Source organism: Bombus bifarius, unplaced genomic scaffold, assembly GCF_011952205.1.
Source record: "Bombus bifarius isolate JDL3187 unplaced genomic scaffold, Bbif_JDL3187 scf7180000008206, whole genome shotgun sequence".
Taxonomy (NCBI): domain Eukaryota; kingdom Metazoa; phylum Arthropoda; class Insecta; order Hymenoptera; family Apidae; genus Bombus; species Bombus bifarius.
Window position 1 is genome coordinate 649,751 of NW_022884510.1, and position 17,835 is coordinate 667,585.

Consider the following 17,835-nt stretch of genomic DNA (forward strand, 5'->3'; position numbering starts at 1 on the left):
ATTTAAACGGAACACCGATCTAACGCTTCCGGGCTGCGCTTTGCTCCGCGTGTGTTCGTCCTTTCGCGGACTCGTTTTAAAAACACACAGCTGCATTCTAGCGGACCAGTATTTGCGTATGTTTGTGTACATGCCTACCCGCACACCTGCCGATATTAGCCGCGCCGCAGGTGCGTACAACTTTGCACACCGCATCTTGTACGGACCACCGTGCGCACGATATTTCACGATCTGGCCACACCGAGACGAATGACGAATCTTTGCGTCTCGCTCCCTTCGAATCAGATTGTTTCCACCGCAGATCGTTTTACTACAAACTGCTTTACTTGCGAGTAACAAGTGCTTCTGGCGAAGGCAATCGAGTCGATGTACAGTCGATGCGATATTGCTAGGCGCAGATCTGAAATTCTTCTTAAACAAAACTATCGGAGCGATTTTGACGATCATACGCGAGTCGCAATTTGTCATAGAAACTTTGTAGATTCGCAAACGTGCGTTTTCCAGTGTCTGAACGATTCTTCGCAGCCTCGTTTCTTCTTTTTATATCTTGTTAAATTATGCTTCTTTTAAATACACTTCTCACCGCCATATCTTCGGTATTATGTAATACTATTTATCGTTTTGTGTGTATATATATATATACATGTTTATTCGACCTCAAAGCCAAGAATTGGACGTTTATACTGTACGTATATTTTTATACGTATATAATATCATACTGGTTGATTTTAGAGTTGCGAACGACGAGGATACAAGTCTCGTAGTTTCTTCGATGGGACGTTAAAGTCGAAATTTTCCAACGATTTAGAGTATTTGTATTAAAGAGAACTGACAACTCTGACAAATTTTAATCAGGAATTTTAAATTCATCTTCAAGAACGTTTCTACTAAAACGTTGGCTAAACATGTTTGCTGAAACGTCGACTAAAAAAGAACTTGGTCAATGTTGATTAACACGAGGAGAAAAGAAGCAAGTGAAAAAGACGTTAGAAGAAAGTCTGCTGTTTCGTCTTTTTCTCGTTTCGCATGCAAGGCCGAGATCGTAGTCGAGCCGATTCGATAACCGAACTCGGGAACCGTGGCAAGCGTCATTTTGCAATCACCTTCGTCGACCTTGTCTGGCTTTCTTGAAATGACAATCAGAGCGTAGATACAGATGCCAAACTCGTGAAATCAAAATCATTGCTCCACACTTGTCTCTTCCTTTTCTTGTCGAAGCAATTTTCGATCAAACCGTTTCGAAATATCTAAAGTATCTTTGCGTATCTTTAATTCCCGTGCAGTTTCAAAAATATACAACAATTCGTTTGATTATCGCGCCTTCGCTGTATATTGGTAATTCGCGTCCTGCGTTCTACTTCGATGGAAACGCGGCCAATTCGAGCTTTTTCGAACATTCGCGTACAAATTTTTGCCGTCGTTCACCTCGAACAATAATAACTGCGTTTGCATGGTGACTGAAATTTGCATTGCTCGTACAACGAGGAAAAAATATGCTGGGATATTTAAATACTTAATAATCTTTTCCGCGAATTGTTGTTAAAGCGTAATTAGTAATTCTTTCAGTCCGCCTTGGTTGGAAAATTTGTTAAACAATTCGGGAATATCTTGCATCGAGGACGATGGACTGTTGCGTCGAATTTGCAATACATTGCATACAAATGCGATACAGGAATTTGTGAATAGATAAATTCTTACGCGTACGTACTTACTTTTCAATTATTACGTACGAGCAAATACTTTAACGGGGCGTTAACCGATCGAGCTATAAATGTATTGGTCTTTGATAAATCTTCAATTTCATCGGATTGTATCTTCTTTACAAAAACGTAAAAAACGTATGTTCCTACCGTAAACGATTGATAGAAAAATTGCTTCTCACAGGTCGATAAGTGTTCGATTTCAAGGAGATTAAACGAACAACAACATCGAGGAATCCGTTTTGAGCAACGTCGACGAATCTGACAGACGGCAGAGAATGGCCGAAATAATAATTCCAATAATCGGAAAGGCCCGAGTTTCATTGACTTCCACGATTAACTTTCTGCTCTAATTGATTCACATTTTCTACTGCGTAAATCGATGAAATGCGTTAGTTCCGTTACGAAACGCTAGGCCAACGCGGACGTCTTTTTCCCTTCTCTCTTTTTCTTTATCGCGATATTGCGTTCAATTTAGGAAACAGTTGTGAAAATTTGTTGGATTAAATAACGAAATGGAGTCTCATGAAATTAGAATTTCTAAAATCCTACGTATTTTTATTCGACAAAGATCTTTTAATCTGTAATCTGGCTAGACACTGTAAAAGACTATTTTAAACGCTGCAATAAATCGCAGAGAGAGAGAGAGAGAGAGAGAGAGAGAGATCCTTGATTTTGTAATAAATTTCGTTCTTCCAACTCAAATTTTTTCCTACTATTAAACATTGGATGTTTCTTCTCTCTTTATTATTTTTTTTTTTTATATTTAATTTTTGCCTTTCGACTTTGAATGGTATGGCAACTTTACACAAATAGCCAGTATGCACAATACCGTATCGAATATTAAATATTAAATATTAAATACAATCGTGACAAAATTCTTGCACATAAGAAACGTTCGATTTTGTCGCTTTCGACACTTTGGTTTCCTTCTGTCCAACTTTCGTACTTTCCGAGATTCTGCCGTAATGTCTTTGTTAAACATATTTTATTTGATAAGGCGCGAACCCATTTCGAATCGAATCGTTTGCAGACGACTGTTCTACCACGATATTTAATTCTAATCGACGCTAACGTTTTATTTTTAACCTCGTGTTTCTTTACACAGCCAAAGACCACCGATCACTTTCATCGAACGAAATGCTTTCTAGGAAATGAAGCGATCGAGAGAATCTCATTAGCCGGAGATAAGGTAGTGCAAATGTTGCTTTAATAAAATTTTGATAAAGTAACCGGAATCTGAACTTTATCGAGTTGCTTCGTGTTTGCTGGAGGAACAATTTACTTGATAACACCATTTGGAATATTAAAACGATATTAAATTTTTATACACCTGATCGCGAAAGTGTTGCATATGGAGAGCTTTAATACTTACGTGTTCATATTGTGTGTGTGTGTGTGTGTTACATTGAAGTTGCATTAGCGTTGCAGCGAGACACGACTGTCACAATTGCGTCAAATTCGAAATTAATCTTGAAATGTACACAGCAGTGAGAATAATGTAATTTATTTAACTGAGAATTCAACGTATGAGAACTTTATTCTATATCCTTTCCTTTTTACAAACTTTCAGACAAGCATAGTTATCTAATATCATCTTATTTCACATAATATATAATATAATATATACAATCTGTTTCAGCTTAGTTTGGACAATATTTATCGAGCACACGATCGTTTATTTTCCTACAATGATGTACACTAGCCAAAAGATATTTTCTACTAATCCTGCGATCGCACGCGCGAATAATCGTGGAAGTCTAAGAAATCTACATTTTTTCCAATTATGGGAATTATTATCTTTATCATCTTGTACTCTGCGGCATTTTCAAGTCTCGTGTAACGTTTCCTAACGTTATTTATTTCGTAGATTGTGATTGATATTCCAAAGAAAATGCTCGTTTTCAAATTAGAGGAACAAGGGAGAAACGGACGAATATCAGACTAATCGGGTGAGAAACGGGGACTCGCTTTTATTTGCAAATTTTCTTTAGGAAATATACCGCTAAAAACAATTCACGAACCTTGAATTATTATTATTTCTATCATTTTCTGCTGCCTTTGTAACTCGTCTGGGACCCTGTACTGCGACCAGAGATCGTAATTTAGATAATGTCGTTGAAACTGGATTCATGGGCTTATATCTGGCGGATTTCGCCCGTCTAAATCAGATTTTTACGAAATATTTATATCGTTACAACTGAGCGTGCCGCATATATCTTTTTTTTTTCTCAAATTACATACATTTTTCATTCTTTCGATCTTGGTACAAGAGTGCTTGTAGAAAACACTGTAAGTGCCAAGAAGCAAGTTCTTCGGGAGAAAAAGAAAACTTACGCGTCGATGTAGTTTAAATTCGTGAAAAAGAAAAGTGCACGTGTCGTCTCTTTCTCTTCGGTAAAGAAACTCAGTGGTTGTTCGTTCATTTACACAGACGACATAGGCAAAAGCCGAGAAACGATTAACTAATGTTTGTTGGCGTTTATATCCTTTTTCTATAGAGGCGACTTTGTGACACCTAAACCCATGTATTTTCTAGCGTTGTTGATAACTATTTAGAAAAGGAAATTGCATTTGAATTCTATGCTACGGTATTCTCATTGGTATGTGCAACATTTTCCAATAGGAAGTCGAAATTTTCCAATTTTAACACGTACAGTGTTTTCTACGAGAACCGTGTTCGGTTAACGATGATCAAATTTAGCCCGACTTTTATTAGATTCTGAAACACGTAATTCTCACTCAGCTTATAGCAAGTTAGATCCAAGAAAAATGTATTTTTTAGTTATTACGTTCGAGATCCGCAGGATTGTCACAATAACGGCCATATCTTTCATCGACACAAAAGTGTCTACGTGATTGTTATTTCCGATCTAAAATTAAATAGGCGGAAAGCTATGCTTATTTATCGATATCGAGATAGTCGATCGATTATTCGAAAGTACGAGGAATGAAAGTTCAGACGATCGAAAGTCCGATTGGAGGCATTCAAATAGAAAGTCCAGTTAACAGTATTTCGATAACCGAGCCCCGATGAAAGTAGCTGTCCGTTTTCTGAAATCGATGGAAAACAATTAAAAAAACGTTATTACACCATCGAAATTCCACTCGTACAATACGGTATTTCTTTGACGAATGTTTGTAAGCATCGATCGAAAATTTGGGATAAATTCTTCGTTGCTTGTTTTATTTTTTGAGAAAATGGAGATATTAAGAATTTGATAAAAACTACAGAAGGTTAATCGTTAAAAATCGTCGCTGTAAACACGTTACATCAGAAAGTCCAAGTTTTGATAATGTCAACTCGAGAGGAATAACACAATGTTACGTAATATTGTTTGATATTATAATAATTTATTCTTTTCTTTTAGGATACTACAAGCTGGCTATTACGCTCTTATTCTTACGTTTCTTACGCTATATTGTTTCGCTATTTTATAGTGCTCTGTTATAGTACTTGATTCTTTCTTAATAATCAGGGTGTGTATCTGTATGCGAATGTATAGCGTGGCGGTAAATGTTGTATAATATGTTACTTCATGATATAATAAAATATTGTCACCTGTATAAAATATTACTTCATTTATACGTAATTATAAATCAATTTTTCAGTGCAATTTATATCACTATAGTGATAACTGATACTCGCTTCTGTATACATATATTCGTATATATTCTTTATTTATTTAATTCTGGAAAATATTCGACAAAGTTGCGAATGTAATTCAGAAAAGTTAAGACGTGTAATTGCACGAAATTGCAAAGTGGAATTCAACAAAACTGCAAAATATGATTCCACGATCATTACGATACTTAAAATTCTACAAAATTGCCAATACGCAGCACGTGTATACTCTAAACGCGAAACATTCGAACAACATATCAAATTATTCAAATACAAATACAAATTTCCGAATGTTGTTCACCTCGTAACTTCGCGTAATTCACAATACGATCTACGATACCGTTAAATTCGAACGACCCCACTTTCCATTCTCGACCTACCAGTGTCGCTTCTACCATTTCCTCTTTCGCGTATCCTAACGTTCCTATCCTTGGTCGTTCCTTAACGTTACATTAAGAAGCGATAAAAAGAGAGAGAGAGAGAGATAATAAAGATAATTTTTATTACAAGTTTTGTTAAAAACTTTTTTTTAACAACTATTTTTCTTTGTTACAGTAAACCTGGCAGACAGCGGAGACCAGAGGGTAGACATAACGCATTTTGATCTGCTGAAGGTCCTTGGAACCGGAGGTACGTGAACGAAATCCTTTATGGTAGCGATTAAAGTCCACGGTAGGACGTACAACCGGTCCCTTTCCCCCGTAGCTTTTCGCGCTCCTACCATTTTAGCGTTCGCAACCGGTTGATTTTTAATTGCGATCGTCTCGCGTCTTGACGACGCGACTATTTTCCCTTCGGAGCGCAATAAACATACCCATCGAACGTTTATTATCCGCCGATTCACGCGAAATAGAACGAGTTTTAAGCATCGTTTCGATCGATTCCGCGTGAATTTTCTTTTCTTTCGCTTTCTTCTTCGGCGTATGGGGTTTGTATAATTTGCCTGGTTCAGGGGCGGAAGTTCAGGCGAGGCGTGCAAAAATCGATAAGACGTTGGTGAAATGTGAAAATTACGGCAATTTCGTTACGAAGAATAGACGCGGGATTGTACAGGATGTTTCGATAAATGTTTATATTATTACCCGATAGAGGAATACATGATAACAGTGTCTTGTTTCCGATGTAATTCAAAGTTTTTAAAAATTGTTCGTGTGAGTCGAACCGACGCGTAGTGTACCGTATTCGTTGTAAAAGCATGCGAATTGAATTACGATGGAGAAAAATCGTTTTCTTTGCTTTTTTCTTTCCGCGTTTGTATTCGGATTAGCAAATGTGCATAGTACGGAGTTTAAATAATTTAATAAAAATCGATGGTTTAAACAATTTAACCATTCCATTTTCCATTTCGAATTAAAAAACCCTCGTTATCGAAACATCTTGTACGGCCCCTATCAAAGTTTCGTCATTTATGACCACGTTAAAGATCGTTTCTATTTAATTGCTGATGTTAGAAACCATCTGTACGATTTTAACGAAACTTTGCTATTTTTACTAGTTTATGGTTTCACTATGGTTATCACGAGCCTGTGCTTAGAATTTTATAAAATTCAAATAATAAAATAAATTTTCCACGTTCCATAAATTTTTGAAGATCGTTTCTATTCCTTCTAGCTTTCAGTCTAGCTTTCATCTTTCCGCTATTCAGAAACTCGCACGTCCGAAATATGTATCAGTGGAAACCACTCGATAAACCAATCTCACTCGTCAATCTAAAAAATCTAAAAGTTCAAATTCAATTTCTTTGTTTCTCTCACACCAACAGCTTATCGACACGCCGTGTATCCGAACCAAAGATACACCGTGTCCACCGAAATTTTCTGACAATACGCCAAAGTTAAAAAGAAGAAAGAGAAAAAGCGACGATATCGAAGCAGATCTGAGCGCGAAATTTTCGTTCGATTAATAATCCAGACGAGATTCGTAATTGTTCTATCGACAAACGTGTTTCTCGTTTAAAGAACGTTTGACAGTTGACGAGAAATAAAAACACGTTCGAGTACGAATAATACGAATAATCGTGACATAACTAACGAATTGGGTCATGATAGAAAGAGTGAAAACGAAAACCTTTTGCACAGCTTATGGAAAAGTGTTTCTGGTGCGTAAGAGAACGGGCGCCGATGCCGGTCGACTCTACGCCATGAAAGTCCTGCATAAAGCGACGATCGTGCAAAAGAAGAAGACGACCGAGCATACGATGACGGAGCGACAAGTTCTGGAGGCCGTTCGTGACAGTCCTTTTCTGGTTACGCTGCATTACGCCTTTCAGACGGACGCAAAGCTCCATCTTATTTTAGGTAAGTAGATTATTTTTTTGGAAAATTATTCAAGAAATATTCGCCAGAGATATAGTTACAACGGGGATATAGTTAGGAATAGGGAAAGTTCGAGTACGCTAGATTCTCAATTCAACTGAGTTTTGCGGTTGCTACTTGGAATAATCGTTTGATAGCTATTCTAATCTTTGTAAAGGGACTATTTTCGTGTAAAATAAAGCACGTGCCTGCGATATATCGCTCTATAGGAAAATATCTATTACTCTCGAGATAACAATAAAAAAAAGCTTACTTATTTAGTGACCGTGGCGCAGAAAGCTCTATACGGTATTTCGTTTTGATAAATTTTTCCAGTCTCGACAAAAATATATAGCCACTCGGTAATGAGCGTAGTTATACAGCGATAATTACAATTAACGCGTAAAAGGAAGTGCACTATACGCCAAGTAAACAATTTTAAGTACAACTTGTTAACAGCAGCAAATATTGGAAAATTGGAAAGAGAAGAACGCGTTTTAGCGTACATAACTTAAGTCAATTTAAAGCGCGATGTGAAGTTTTGATGTGAAAAAACGAGTAATTAGCGATGTTAAAGTACATGAGAAAATATTTGCTTCCAAGAGGATAGGAAATGGTCGGTTTATCGAAAAAACGAACGAACCTTTTCAGCTTCGGAACAAACATTTTCAGATCAGACATGAAAGATTTTTAAAGTTTCCACAACTATGCTTTACGTAAAATATTTTTATTCTTTATGTACGCGTTACTGTGGCGAGTATGTGATACCGAAAAAAAGTATCTAAGAAAGCGAAAGAATGGACAGCTGAGAAGGTTTTCAGATGCTATCCTGACATCATCGTTGAGTCGTCCGTGCAACATTGTGCAACCTTCCTCCCTCGTAGAAACGTGTAATCACTCGATGATTTCGTCTTCTCCTCAATTATTTTTCTTTAGATGACATCACAATGTGCGAATTATTTTTGTTTCGCAATATGTAGGTCGGCTACTGTAACACGTTTCCGCGAGTCAGTTGTCGTTTTATTCCAATTTACATGCATGGAAATTCATTAACGATAATATTTAAACGTTTATGTCGATTTTGAAATATGGACTGTTTCGCGAAGCCCCGATATTGAAAATAAATTATTCATATTGCAATTAATATTTAAAACGCAAACTTTTCCGAAAAAATTGTACGTTTTGTACGAATCTCGTTCTCGGTATATTTTTCGTATAGATCTTTTTGTTCAGATTTCCAAATAATCGTAGAATATTGCAGATATTTCATTGGAAGTAACAGTAATTTCTAGTATAAAGACACGATGTAGAACTTTTTAGAACATCTACTTACGTCTTCAAACAAATTCTCAGTTTTACTTTAAAAACGTTTGAAACGATTCTACGATGTAACAGGGACATTTGTAAATATTCCTCAGGTTTGCACGTTTCTTAAAAATCTAAAACAACTAAAAAGCGATATTTGAACACGCGAATTAGCATTAATTTTCTCGCGCAAAGTATTTCTTCGGTAATCCGTTTTGTTAAGGAGAGAGGAGGACAATCGACGAAAGAGAACTAACTATCGCTAGTTATCAAAATATCCAAAAATAGTATCAGACATTTTCTATTCGTCAGGAGAACACGATTGAATTCCAAATCTCGCATGCGGCAGCTTTATCAATGAATATTTCATGCCTTACAGCGTTACAGCCCAATATCTCGTTGACGAGTGCTACGGAAGATAAATAGAGAAAATATCGTTATTCGTTTCGCTGGTTCTACAGGCAATTATCTTTTCCTACTTTTTCTATTCCTTTCAATCTCTTCGACGTTCGCGATATCTTTTAATCTCGAAGAATTCACCGATCGAGGAGAGGAGATCGAGGAAAATAAATATTTCACGAAGAGATTCGGTCGAGTCGAAGATCGTGTTCTCAGGCGTGTTGTCTAATTCGTTGAACGATAATAATTTCCAATTTTTACAGATTACGTGAGCGGTGGAGAGTTGTTTACACATCTCTATCAGCGAGAACGTTTCACCGAGGACCAAGTGCGAATCTATATTGGTGAAGTTATTTTGGCGCTGGAACATCTACATAAGGTAAGTATCGTTCTTCTCCAGCACATTGGAAAACTTACGCTACTTAAAATAATCGATTTAAGAGAATTTGTTTATTTAAAGATCTTTTCTTTTGAAACTCGATGCATGGACGAGACTCGTTACGCTTGTCAGAAGTCGAGCAGTTTAAATTCCGATATAAGAATCGAATAGAAGCATACGTGATTTTACTTGAAATTTCATTTCGCAGCAATTTTCGAATCGAAAGATTTAAATCTTAATTTAATAATTTAATTCGTTTAAACGAACGTTTCATTTTAAGCTTCGTCTTAAAGTCGATCGAAAGAAACGAGGCAATTAAATACGTTTCTCGTATCTCTTATAGCTTGACGATCGAACTAAAAGCGATCGAATTTTTAATCTATCCATATCTGAACTATTGCTAGTTATATCGCTCTTCTAATTTCATTTATACTGAACTTATTTGCGTACGTGATATCTACTTCAACCGTGACCCGCGAGATTACACGAAAAGGAAAGCGAACGTAGTCTGGAATTTTGCAGTCCCTTACTATTGCGAATATTTGCGCGTTACATGGTAAATTATTAAAATATTCCATTCTTATCGTACAACCTGATCGATGGAACGTACAATGTTGCCTTTTCTGTTGCAGCTGGGTGTAATCTACAGGGACATTAAGCTAGAAAACATTCTGTTGGACAAAGAAGGTCATATCGTGTTAACAGATTTTGGGCTGAGCAAAGAGTTCCTACCACACGAAAGAGACAACAACGCCCGAGCCTACTCGTTTTGCGGAACTATCGAGTACATGGCACCGGAAGTGGTACGAGGGGGATCAGCGGGACACGATATTGTAAGTCAGGATGAATTTACGTCACGATTTGTTCCCTTCGTTCCTGGAATTTCGTTATCGCGCCCGTACTCCCCGCCTGTCAGATACATTTTTATCGATTCGTTATTCTTTCTTCTCTGGTTACTTGAAAAAAAAAGAAGAAAAAAAAAGAAAAAGAGAAATGTTAAATTTGATGGAATCGGATTGTCGGAGAATGAGAAAATCGTCACTCGGTAGTTCTTATTTCGTATAAAATGTTAGGAGAATGAAACATTTGTAAATCTTGCATTCTCTGCAGGCAAAGAATAAAGTAGAATTTATGTAATTTGTAAATACCGTGAGAAGAATCGTATAATTATAATAATCAGAAAATGCGAAGATCGCGTCGTATAAGCACACAGCGAGAAAGATAGTACAATTAGACTAATTAAAAAATATAAAGATAGTATAATGTATACGCGAATAACGAATAAAAGAAATGAAAACTAGAAAATCTTGTATATTTAAAAATCAAAGAATTGTCGGGAACGGGAAAACAAGATTCCATCAATGATAGATTGTACTTATTGGAATAGGTTTCGTATTTAAAAGTCCACAAATTTGTTACTACGAATATTAGCTTCGAATTTATAGAACGTTTGAGAAAGTGATTTGATTTTGATCGATGTCGAGTTAGTTTTTATCGGGCCGCTCGAATTACTGGAAAGCAGTGCTGTTTTCTTACTGTAGTAGCCCCTTCGGTTTTGAAATTCCAGGAACAATCTGTTCAAAATTTTCTATTCTAAATATCTATCGATGGTCAATTTGCAGGCGGTGGACTGGTGGAGCGTAGGCGTACTAACGTACGAGCTGCTAACCGGCGCGTCGCCTTTTACGATCGATGGCGAGAAGAACACGCAGCAAGAAATTTCGCGTCGGATATTAAAGACAGAACCACCGATACCGACCCAGATGGGTCCAACGGTTCAAGACTTTATCCTACGTCTTCTCATGAAAGATCCGCGACAACGGCTCGGCGGAGGTCCAGGAGACGCCAAAGAGTTGAAAGAACATGCTTTCTTCACGGAAGCCCCACCACCGTTTAGCTGGAAAGCTCTAGAAAGACGCGAACTAGATGCGCCTTTCGTTCCTACAATTACTCACGAGCTGGACACCAGAAATTTTTCGGATGAATTCACAAAAATGATCGCAACCGACAGTCCGGCCGTGGTTCCGCCCAATTATGACAAATTTTTTAGAGGTTACTCGTACGTGGCGCCATCCATACCGGTTGGAAACAATATAGTTAGTAAAGACATAATCGAAGAAGCCACGACGGCTAGTACAGAGTCTGAAATACCTTCAGCGTCGGACGCGCTGTCAGTGAGTTTCGAAGAGTCCCCGTTCTTACAGGCCTACGAATTAGACCCTCTAGAGGTCTTAGGAGATGGTAGTTACTCGATCTGTCATAAGTGCAGACATAAGAAAACGTTGGAGGAGTACGCTGTGAAGATTGTCAACCGCAGAGTCGACTGTGGAGGAGAGGTCAATTTGCTGAGAACCTGTCAGGGACATCCAAATATAGTTAAACTGGTCGAAGTTCACGAGGACCAAATGCATATGTACTTGGTAATGGAATTGTTGTCTGGAGGAGAACTATTGAGGAGATCGAGGCCAGTTAGCGAGCAACAGGCTAGTAAAATAATGCGGCAACTTGCCTCTGCGGTCCTTTTTATGCACTCGAAAGGCGTGGTCCATCGAGATCTCAAACCGGAGAATATAGTATTTGCAGACGAGAGCGAAGACTCGCCAGTGAAGATAGTAGATTTCGGTTTCGCCAGGATAAAATGTGACTGTGAGCCTCTATATACTCCCTGTTTCACTCTTCCGTATGCAGCTCCAGAAGTGATAGCTGGACAAGGTTATGACCAGAGCTGTGATCTTTGGAGTCTGGGTGCTATACTGTATTCCCTACTGTCCGGAGACCCGCCATTTGGGACCGATTCCCCAGACTTGGCCACCCGAATCAGGGCAGGCGAGATCGATTTCGATAGCGAATCCTGGAGTCACGTGTCTGACCTCGCCAAACAGGTCGTCAAAGGCTTGTTGACCGTGGACCCCAGCAAACGCCTCACAGCTAGTGGCCTGGTAAATCATCCTTGGTTAAACGAATCTAGTTCGTTCGAAGTATCCACTTCGGTCGATCAAACCACTACGGACAATTCGAATATACTATCAGAGAAGCCAAAAGGATTCCGATTGCGGGCAGTAGATGGTGCCAGACTTGCCCAGCGCCGGAAATTGCACAAGCGTTCTACTTCTAGTTCTGTATCGTCATCTGCCTCTTCGTCCAGTCAGTCTGTACAGCCCGTTCAACTACCCAGCACCGCAACTAACCTAACAACTTCCGTCTCACCAGCGCAACCAAGCGCCTTCGATTTTGGCAAAGACACAGTAAACGAATATCTCAGCTCTTTGTCTTCTTCCTCCGATTCGAATTCGCCAAGGATCGTGCAACAGGAGTCATCTAACAAATGTAAACAGAACGACGATGGGGTGACCAGGTCGAAGAAGCTTACGAGATACGCGCGATATTTATATGAGTATTACAACAGTACTGGCCCCGTGACTAGGTCCAAGAAAAGAAAACTAGAGGAGAAGACCGTAAACGAGGACGACTTATCTACGACAGAATCTTGCGAGACAAATCAGGTGGACTTTAGGGAGATCCGTCGGAAACAGCAGACAGGAAAACGACCCAAGGTGTTTACCACTGTCATCGGGGAATAGAAGTTCACGCCACCTTTTCTCCGTATCTCTCCTATGTACATTGTATGCATTTTACGTAATGTGATGTCGTTTTCTGCCTTCGAAGCTCGAATCGACTCGGGCAACACACATTGCGTCATTCCTATATCCGGGACTTCAGCCGTGAACTATTTGAATCCTATACGAGTTCGTTATTTTGCGACATTTTGATTTTTATCGTTAACATAAGGTATGTTAAAAAAGAATTTAGTTTTATTCTTTGATTCTTTAGCATTTTAGGTAATGTCAATTGACATATTAAGATTATGTAGAATGTATGAGATATAACGATAGAATTAAATCGTATAACCCAATAAGGACCAATGAAATAATGCAATGCAATTATATAAATGCAATATTATCGAAAAACGTATGAAAGTGATTCATACACTGTTTTCTTAAAATACAAAGTATGTATCAAAATAGTATTTTGTAAAAGTGCACTACATAAATCAAAGATGAAAAATTTCCAGGATTGAAAAAGAATAGTTTATCATATCGTTATAAATAGTTCAATTTCTTTAAGATTCTTAAGAAAGAAGAAATAACGACGAAAAGAATATTGCCCAGATTCTTAGAATTTCCTTTCTGTAACATAATATAGAATTCAATAATAGGTTAACATGATAATGTTAATTAAGCGTTGTTGTAAGCAAGTAACATTTCAGTATAAGTAAGGTTTGAGGTAAACCTTACATATATTTAAGATACTTTGATGAACTCGTACAGGATTCTAAATGGAGTGTCCCAAGACGACACTGTTCCTTATCGTAATTTTTAAATTATTGTAGATACGTTTAATTTTATGCCATGCTTAGGGTTACGTATCATCGAACGACACTACGACAGATAGTATTTTAAGTAGGAAATAACGAGAATACGTGTTCCTGATCTTTTGAAGCCACTCTGAATGTGGATGGAACTTAACCTAAAAAATAGTATTCGTCGTTCTTAGATTACAATATTATTATTTATCCTATTAGAGGAGTTTCAAAACCAAACGAATAGATAATTTCTATTCTTGTCAACTATTTTCTAATAGATTATACGCATTATCATCCTTTTTGTATTAGATTTTTCAACCGTTATCAATTTTCTATGGGCAAATATCTGATCAACTTATCGATACTGTGTATATGTATACAGAGTGTCCTATGGAAACAAGACGTAGCGTTCGAACGATAGAAAAATTGAATGATTTCGGGGCATCATCCGCGGTGCATGTGTCTTCTTGCAGTGGGACGCTCTGTATAATAAGGTGTCAGAATTAATTCATAAACGTTCTCGTCGCGGGGAAATGTCGATTTGTACAGAAAACACTGAATAAAAGAAAAACAAGATTCTCCGCTCAAAACGCGACGAAAAATGGAACGGTCCCTCGAGATCGATTCCCAGTAGATTTATTTCCTTTCTTCGCGTTGTCTGTGATCAACCATGTATAAAAATGGAAACAAAAGAACAAGAAAGTCGTCAAAGTGTTTGTCGACTTTTCTTAATCTTCGCTCTATCCCTGATCCTTCTCAGAGGAAATTAAAAGGTAAAAGAAGGGAGTAAGAAGAGGAAACCAGAGGAAGGCGTAAAGAGAAAGAGCAAAAACGACTTTGCGTAAAGACTTTATGTAAAAAGAAAAAAAAATTCGATTCGTGAAAATTACGCATAGAAAATGTGCCTCAAACAGACGATTTATAAGGCGTGTATGAATATGGTGTACACGCGTTTCAATTTTTTTTTTTTTTTTGGGAGGAAACAGAAGGATCTTCGTTTGTTTCAGATGAAAAAGGAGGTTAGGAGAGGTTAGGAATGATAGAGGCGCGTGTATTCTCTATTTATTGTATCGACGCAAAAGTAAACGTATTGTGTTGTACGCGTCGATTATTATTATTAATTATATACATAATATATATATATATATATATGAAAAAAAGTATACACACAGACTCAAATCCAAACGGTTCTGTTTACACTAGCATATATTATATCGGATACATGCTATTCTTGTACATTAATTTTTAGCCTTGAATCTTTATAAGAAAAATATTATATACAAGAAGAAAAAAAAATATATATATATACTTATACACACGTGGTACACACACAAAATCATATACCCGTGTACATTCTACATAGAATGTTAAAAGATAGGGTTGATCGAAGTCATTGGGTATTGTAATGATTAATGGTACAATGCATCGATTACATTACGATTTTTTCGTTTTGTACGAATGTTTTTTACGTATTATTACTTTCATTGATTAGTTTTTCCTTTTCTTTTCGAATGATAAAATGATCGTGTGTATTATGAAAGATATATTAACGAATAGATCATCGAATTATTTGTAATGAAATAGACGAGTTGGAGGGAATTGCACTTTGTTAGAAAACGTTGAAATTGAAGGTAGTTGAGATTTATTTTCGTAGTCTACGATACTGTTTCGTGTGATTCAACTTCTTGCTGCTTCAGAAATTCATTGTATAAAAAATTTATTTAGATTGTCTGAATGACACGTATTTTTTTTTTTTTACACATAATTTACAGAAATAAATGTTTTGTTCTTTTAGTTGATTCGTCGTAGCAAGAGGTGAGAATAAGTATCATCGAGGCACGAAAGAAATTTCATTCTTTCATGCGTGACGATAGTGTGTTAGTTTTCACGGGTTTTTATTACAAATTACAATTGGTTATGCGGTGACTCATGGATATGTTCGAGTCCAGAGCTTTTTAAATTTAATTCTATAAGAGTAAAACTCCAGACAGACGATTCTACGTTAAAAAATGAAATGTGTAATACAGTTATTACTTATGATTTTTCCCCCTTTTTTGAGAAATTTCAATTTGAAAGTTCGTGGGAACCCCATTTAGATCAGTGTCTTTTTAAAAATAATATGTATATTTGTGTTTTGATGATGTTTTCAAAAGTTAGTCTAGAAGCTCATAAAGTCTCGTATAGTAAGGGGATCCACTTACTTTGTTTATTCATTTTATGACGTGGAATCATTTGGTGATACTTTTTAACGTTGCTATTTATAGTTTTATCTTTTATACTTTAAAATTTATAACCCGATATCTTCCAAACCTGTTACATCCGCATCTTCCATACCAAAAATGACGTATAACTGTTTAAGTAACTTCCATCCATTAGTTTAATGTAGAGAGTAAACTTTAATTTGCGGTTAGTTTAATAAACATACGAACAGATCTGCGAGTCACGATGTATCGTCTTAGTGTGTAAGCTGAAAGAGGAAAGAAGGGTGTTGACTGCTGTGAAGAAAAAGTGCAACGTTAAAGAAATAAGAATAAAAACTAAAAATAAAAAACGAGATAGGTGAGAAAGAAAGGATAGTGAAGACTGAAAATGGTTGTACACGGACTCAGGGAACAGAGAGACACAACCAAGGACATAAATCCTCTAAAAAGAAAAAAAAAACAATCGATTATGAAAAGGATGAGAGCGTTCCACGTGGATGGAGAAACGCGTGCTTCTACCAAAGACGACCGAAGTAAAATCGCTCTGCAAAGACCAAATAAATCAAGGAAAAGTCATGAAAAAATCAACAAAAGATATAAAGAAGAATAGAAAAAGCTTAATCTTTTCGAAATATCGAGAGGCGTGTAAATTTTTGCTGAATCGAGTGTGATTTTCCAGACGTAACAGTTAAACATATGAATAGAAGAAGATAATGAAGAAAAAGAGGGAAAGAAATAATTATTTAAATAAGAAATGCATAGATATATAAAGAATATTATATATATTATATATATTTAATATAAGACTATATTCTAGGAGATCATATTTCTTTAATAAGAGGATATTTCTATTTAGGGATCATACGAGTCATTATTGAATCCTTAATAAGTTGCAATCAGTTGGATCGTGTCGAGGAGAAAAAATGATCTTTTCTCGATACAATATATCACTGTTATGTTATTAAAAATAATTATAAGAGAAAGAGATGGAAGGCGAGGAAGATAAAAAATAAAAAAGCAGAGAATTTGTAAAAATATGTATATTTGTACAGGGCGTCGAAAGAGTCTAGTGCGCATTATTTTTGATAATTCGAAGTTAATTGAATCATCCATGTCACAATATGTTCACGTTCGTTAGGTTTACGTTACGATGTTCGTTGAAATAATAACTCATAGCATTCTTATTTCATTCGAACGATGGCTTGTACACGCGTAGTAGAGTTCGTTTCCTTTTTTTTTTTTTATGTATATGTATTATATTATGATTTTCTGTGAGAGAAAGACCGAGAGAGTATTCTTCGGCGACATGTGTTCTATTGTTCGTTGTTTCGATCGGGACTTTTCCTCTGTCCACAGATAAAATTGTGCGATAGACTTTTCAGGCATCCTATATACATATATTATATATAATTATAGCTTCTATTATACGATAAAGAGTGCTGTTATGCTGCTATAAGTACGTAAGAGAGACGAGGTACCTTTGTTACTACTGGTTGTTAAATATATCATAACATAATATTTATTTATATAACGAATCTTTTACTCGCTTCATATGTCCCAGTTTTTACG

At 36.6% G+C, this 17,835-nt stretch overlaps 1 protein-coding gene across 3 annotated transcripts in view; it reads left to right on the forward strand.

Annotated features, from left to right (window-relative positions):
- Window positions 1-17,792, forward strand: part of LOC117210486 (ribosomal protein S6 kinase alpha-5-like) — a 56,248-nt gene extending 38,456 nt beyond the window's left edge. For all 3 annotated transcript variants that reach the window (XM_033453556.1, XM_033453557.1, XM_033453555.1), the window contains 5 exons: window positions 5,881-5,955; window positions 7,404-7,622; window positions 9,587-9,702; window positions 10,335-10,535; window positions 11,325-17,792. In XM_033453556.1, the coding sequence (XP_033309447.1) occupies window positions 5,881-5,955; window positions 7,404-7,622; window positions 9,587-9,702; window positions 10,335-10,535; window positions 11,325-13,283 (2,570 nt within the window). In that variant the 3' untranslated portion in view covers window positions 13,284-17,792. The remainder of the gene's footprint in view (window positions 1-5,880; window positions 5,956-7,403; window positions 7,623-9,586; window positions 9,703-10,334; window positions 10,536-11,324) is intronic.
- Window positions 17,793-17,835: the final 43 nt, after the last annotated feature.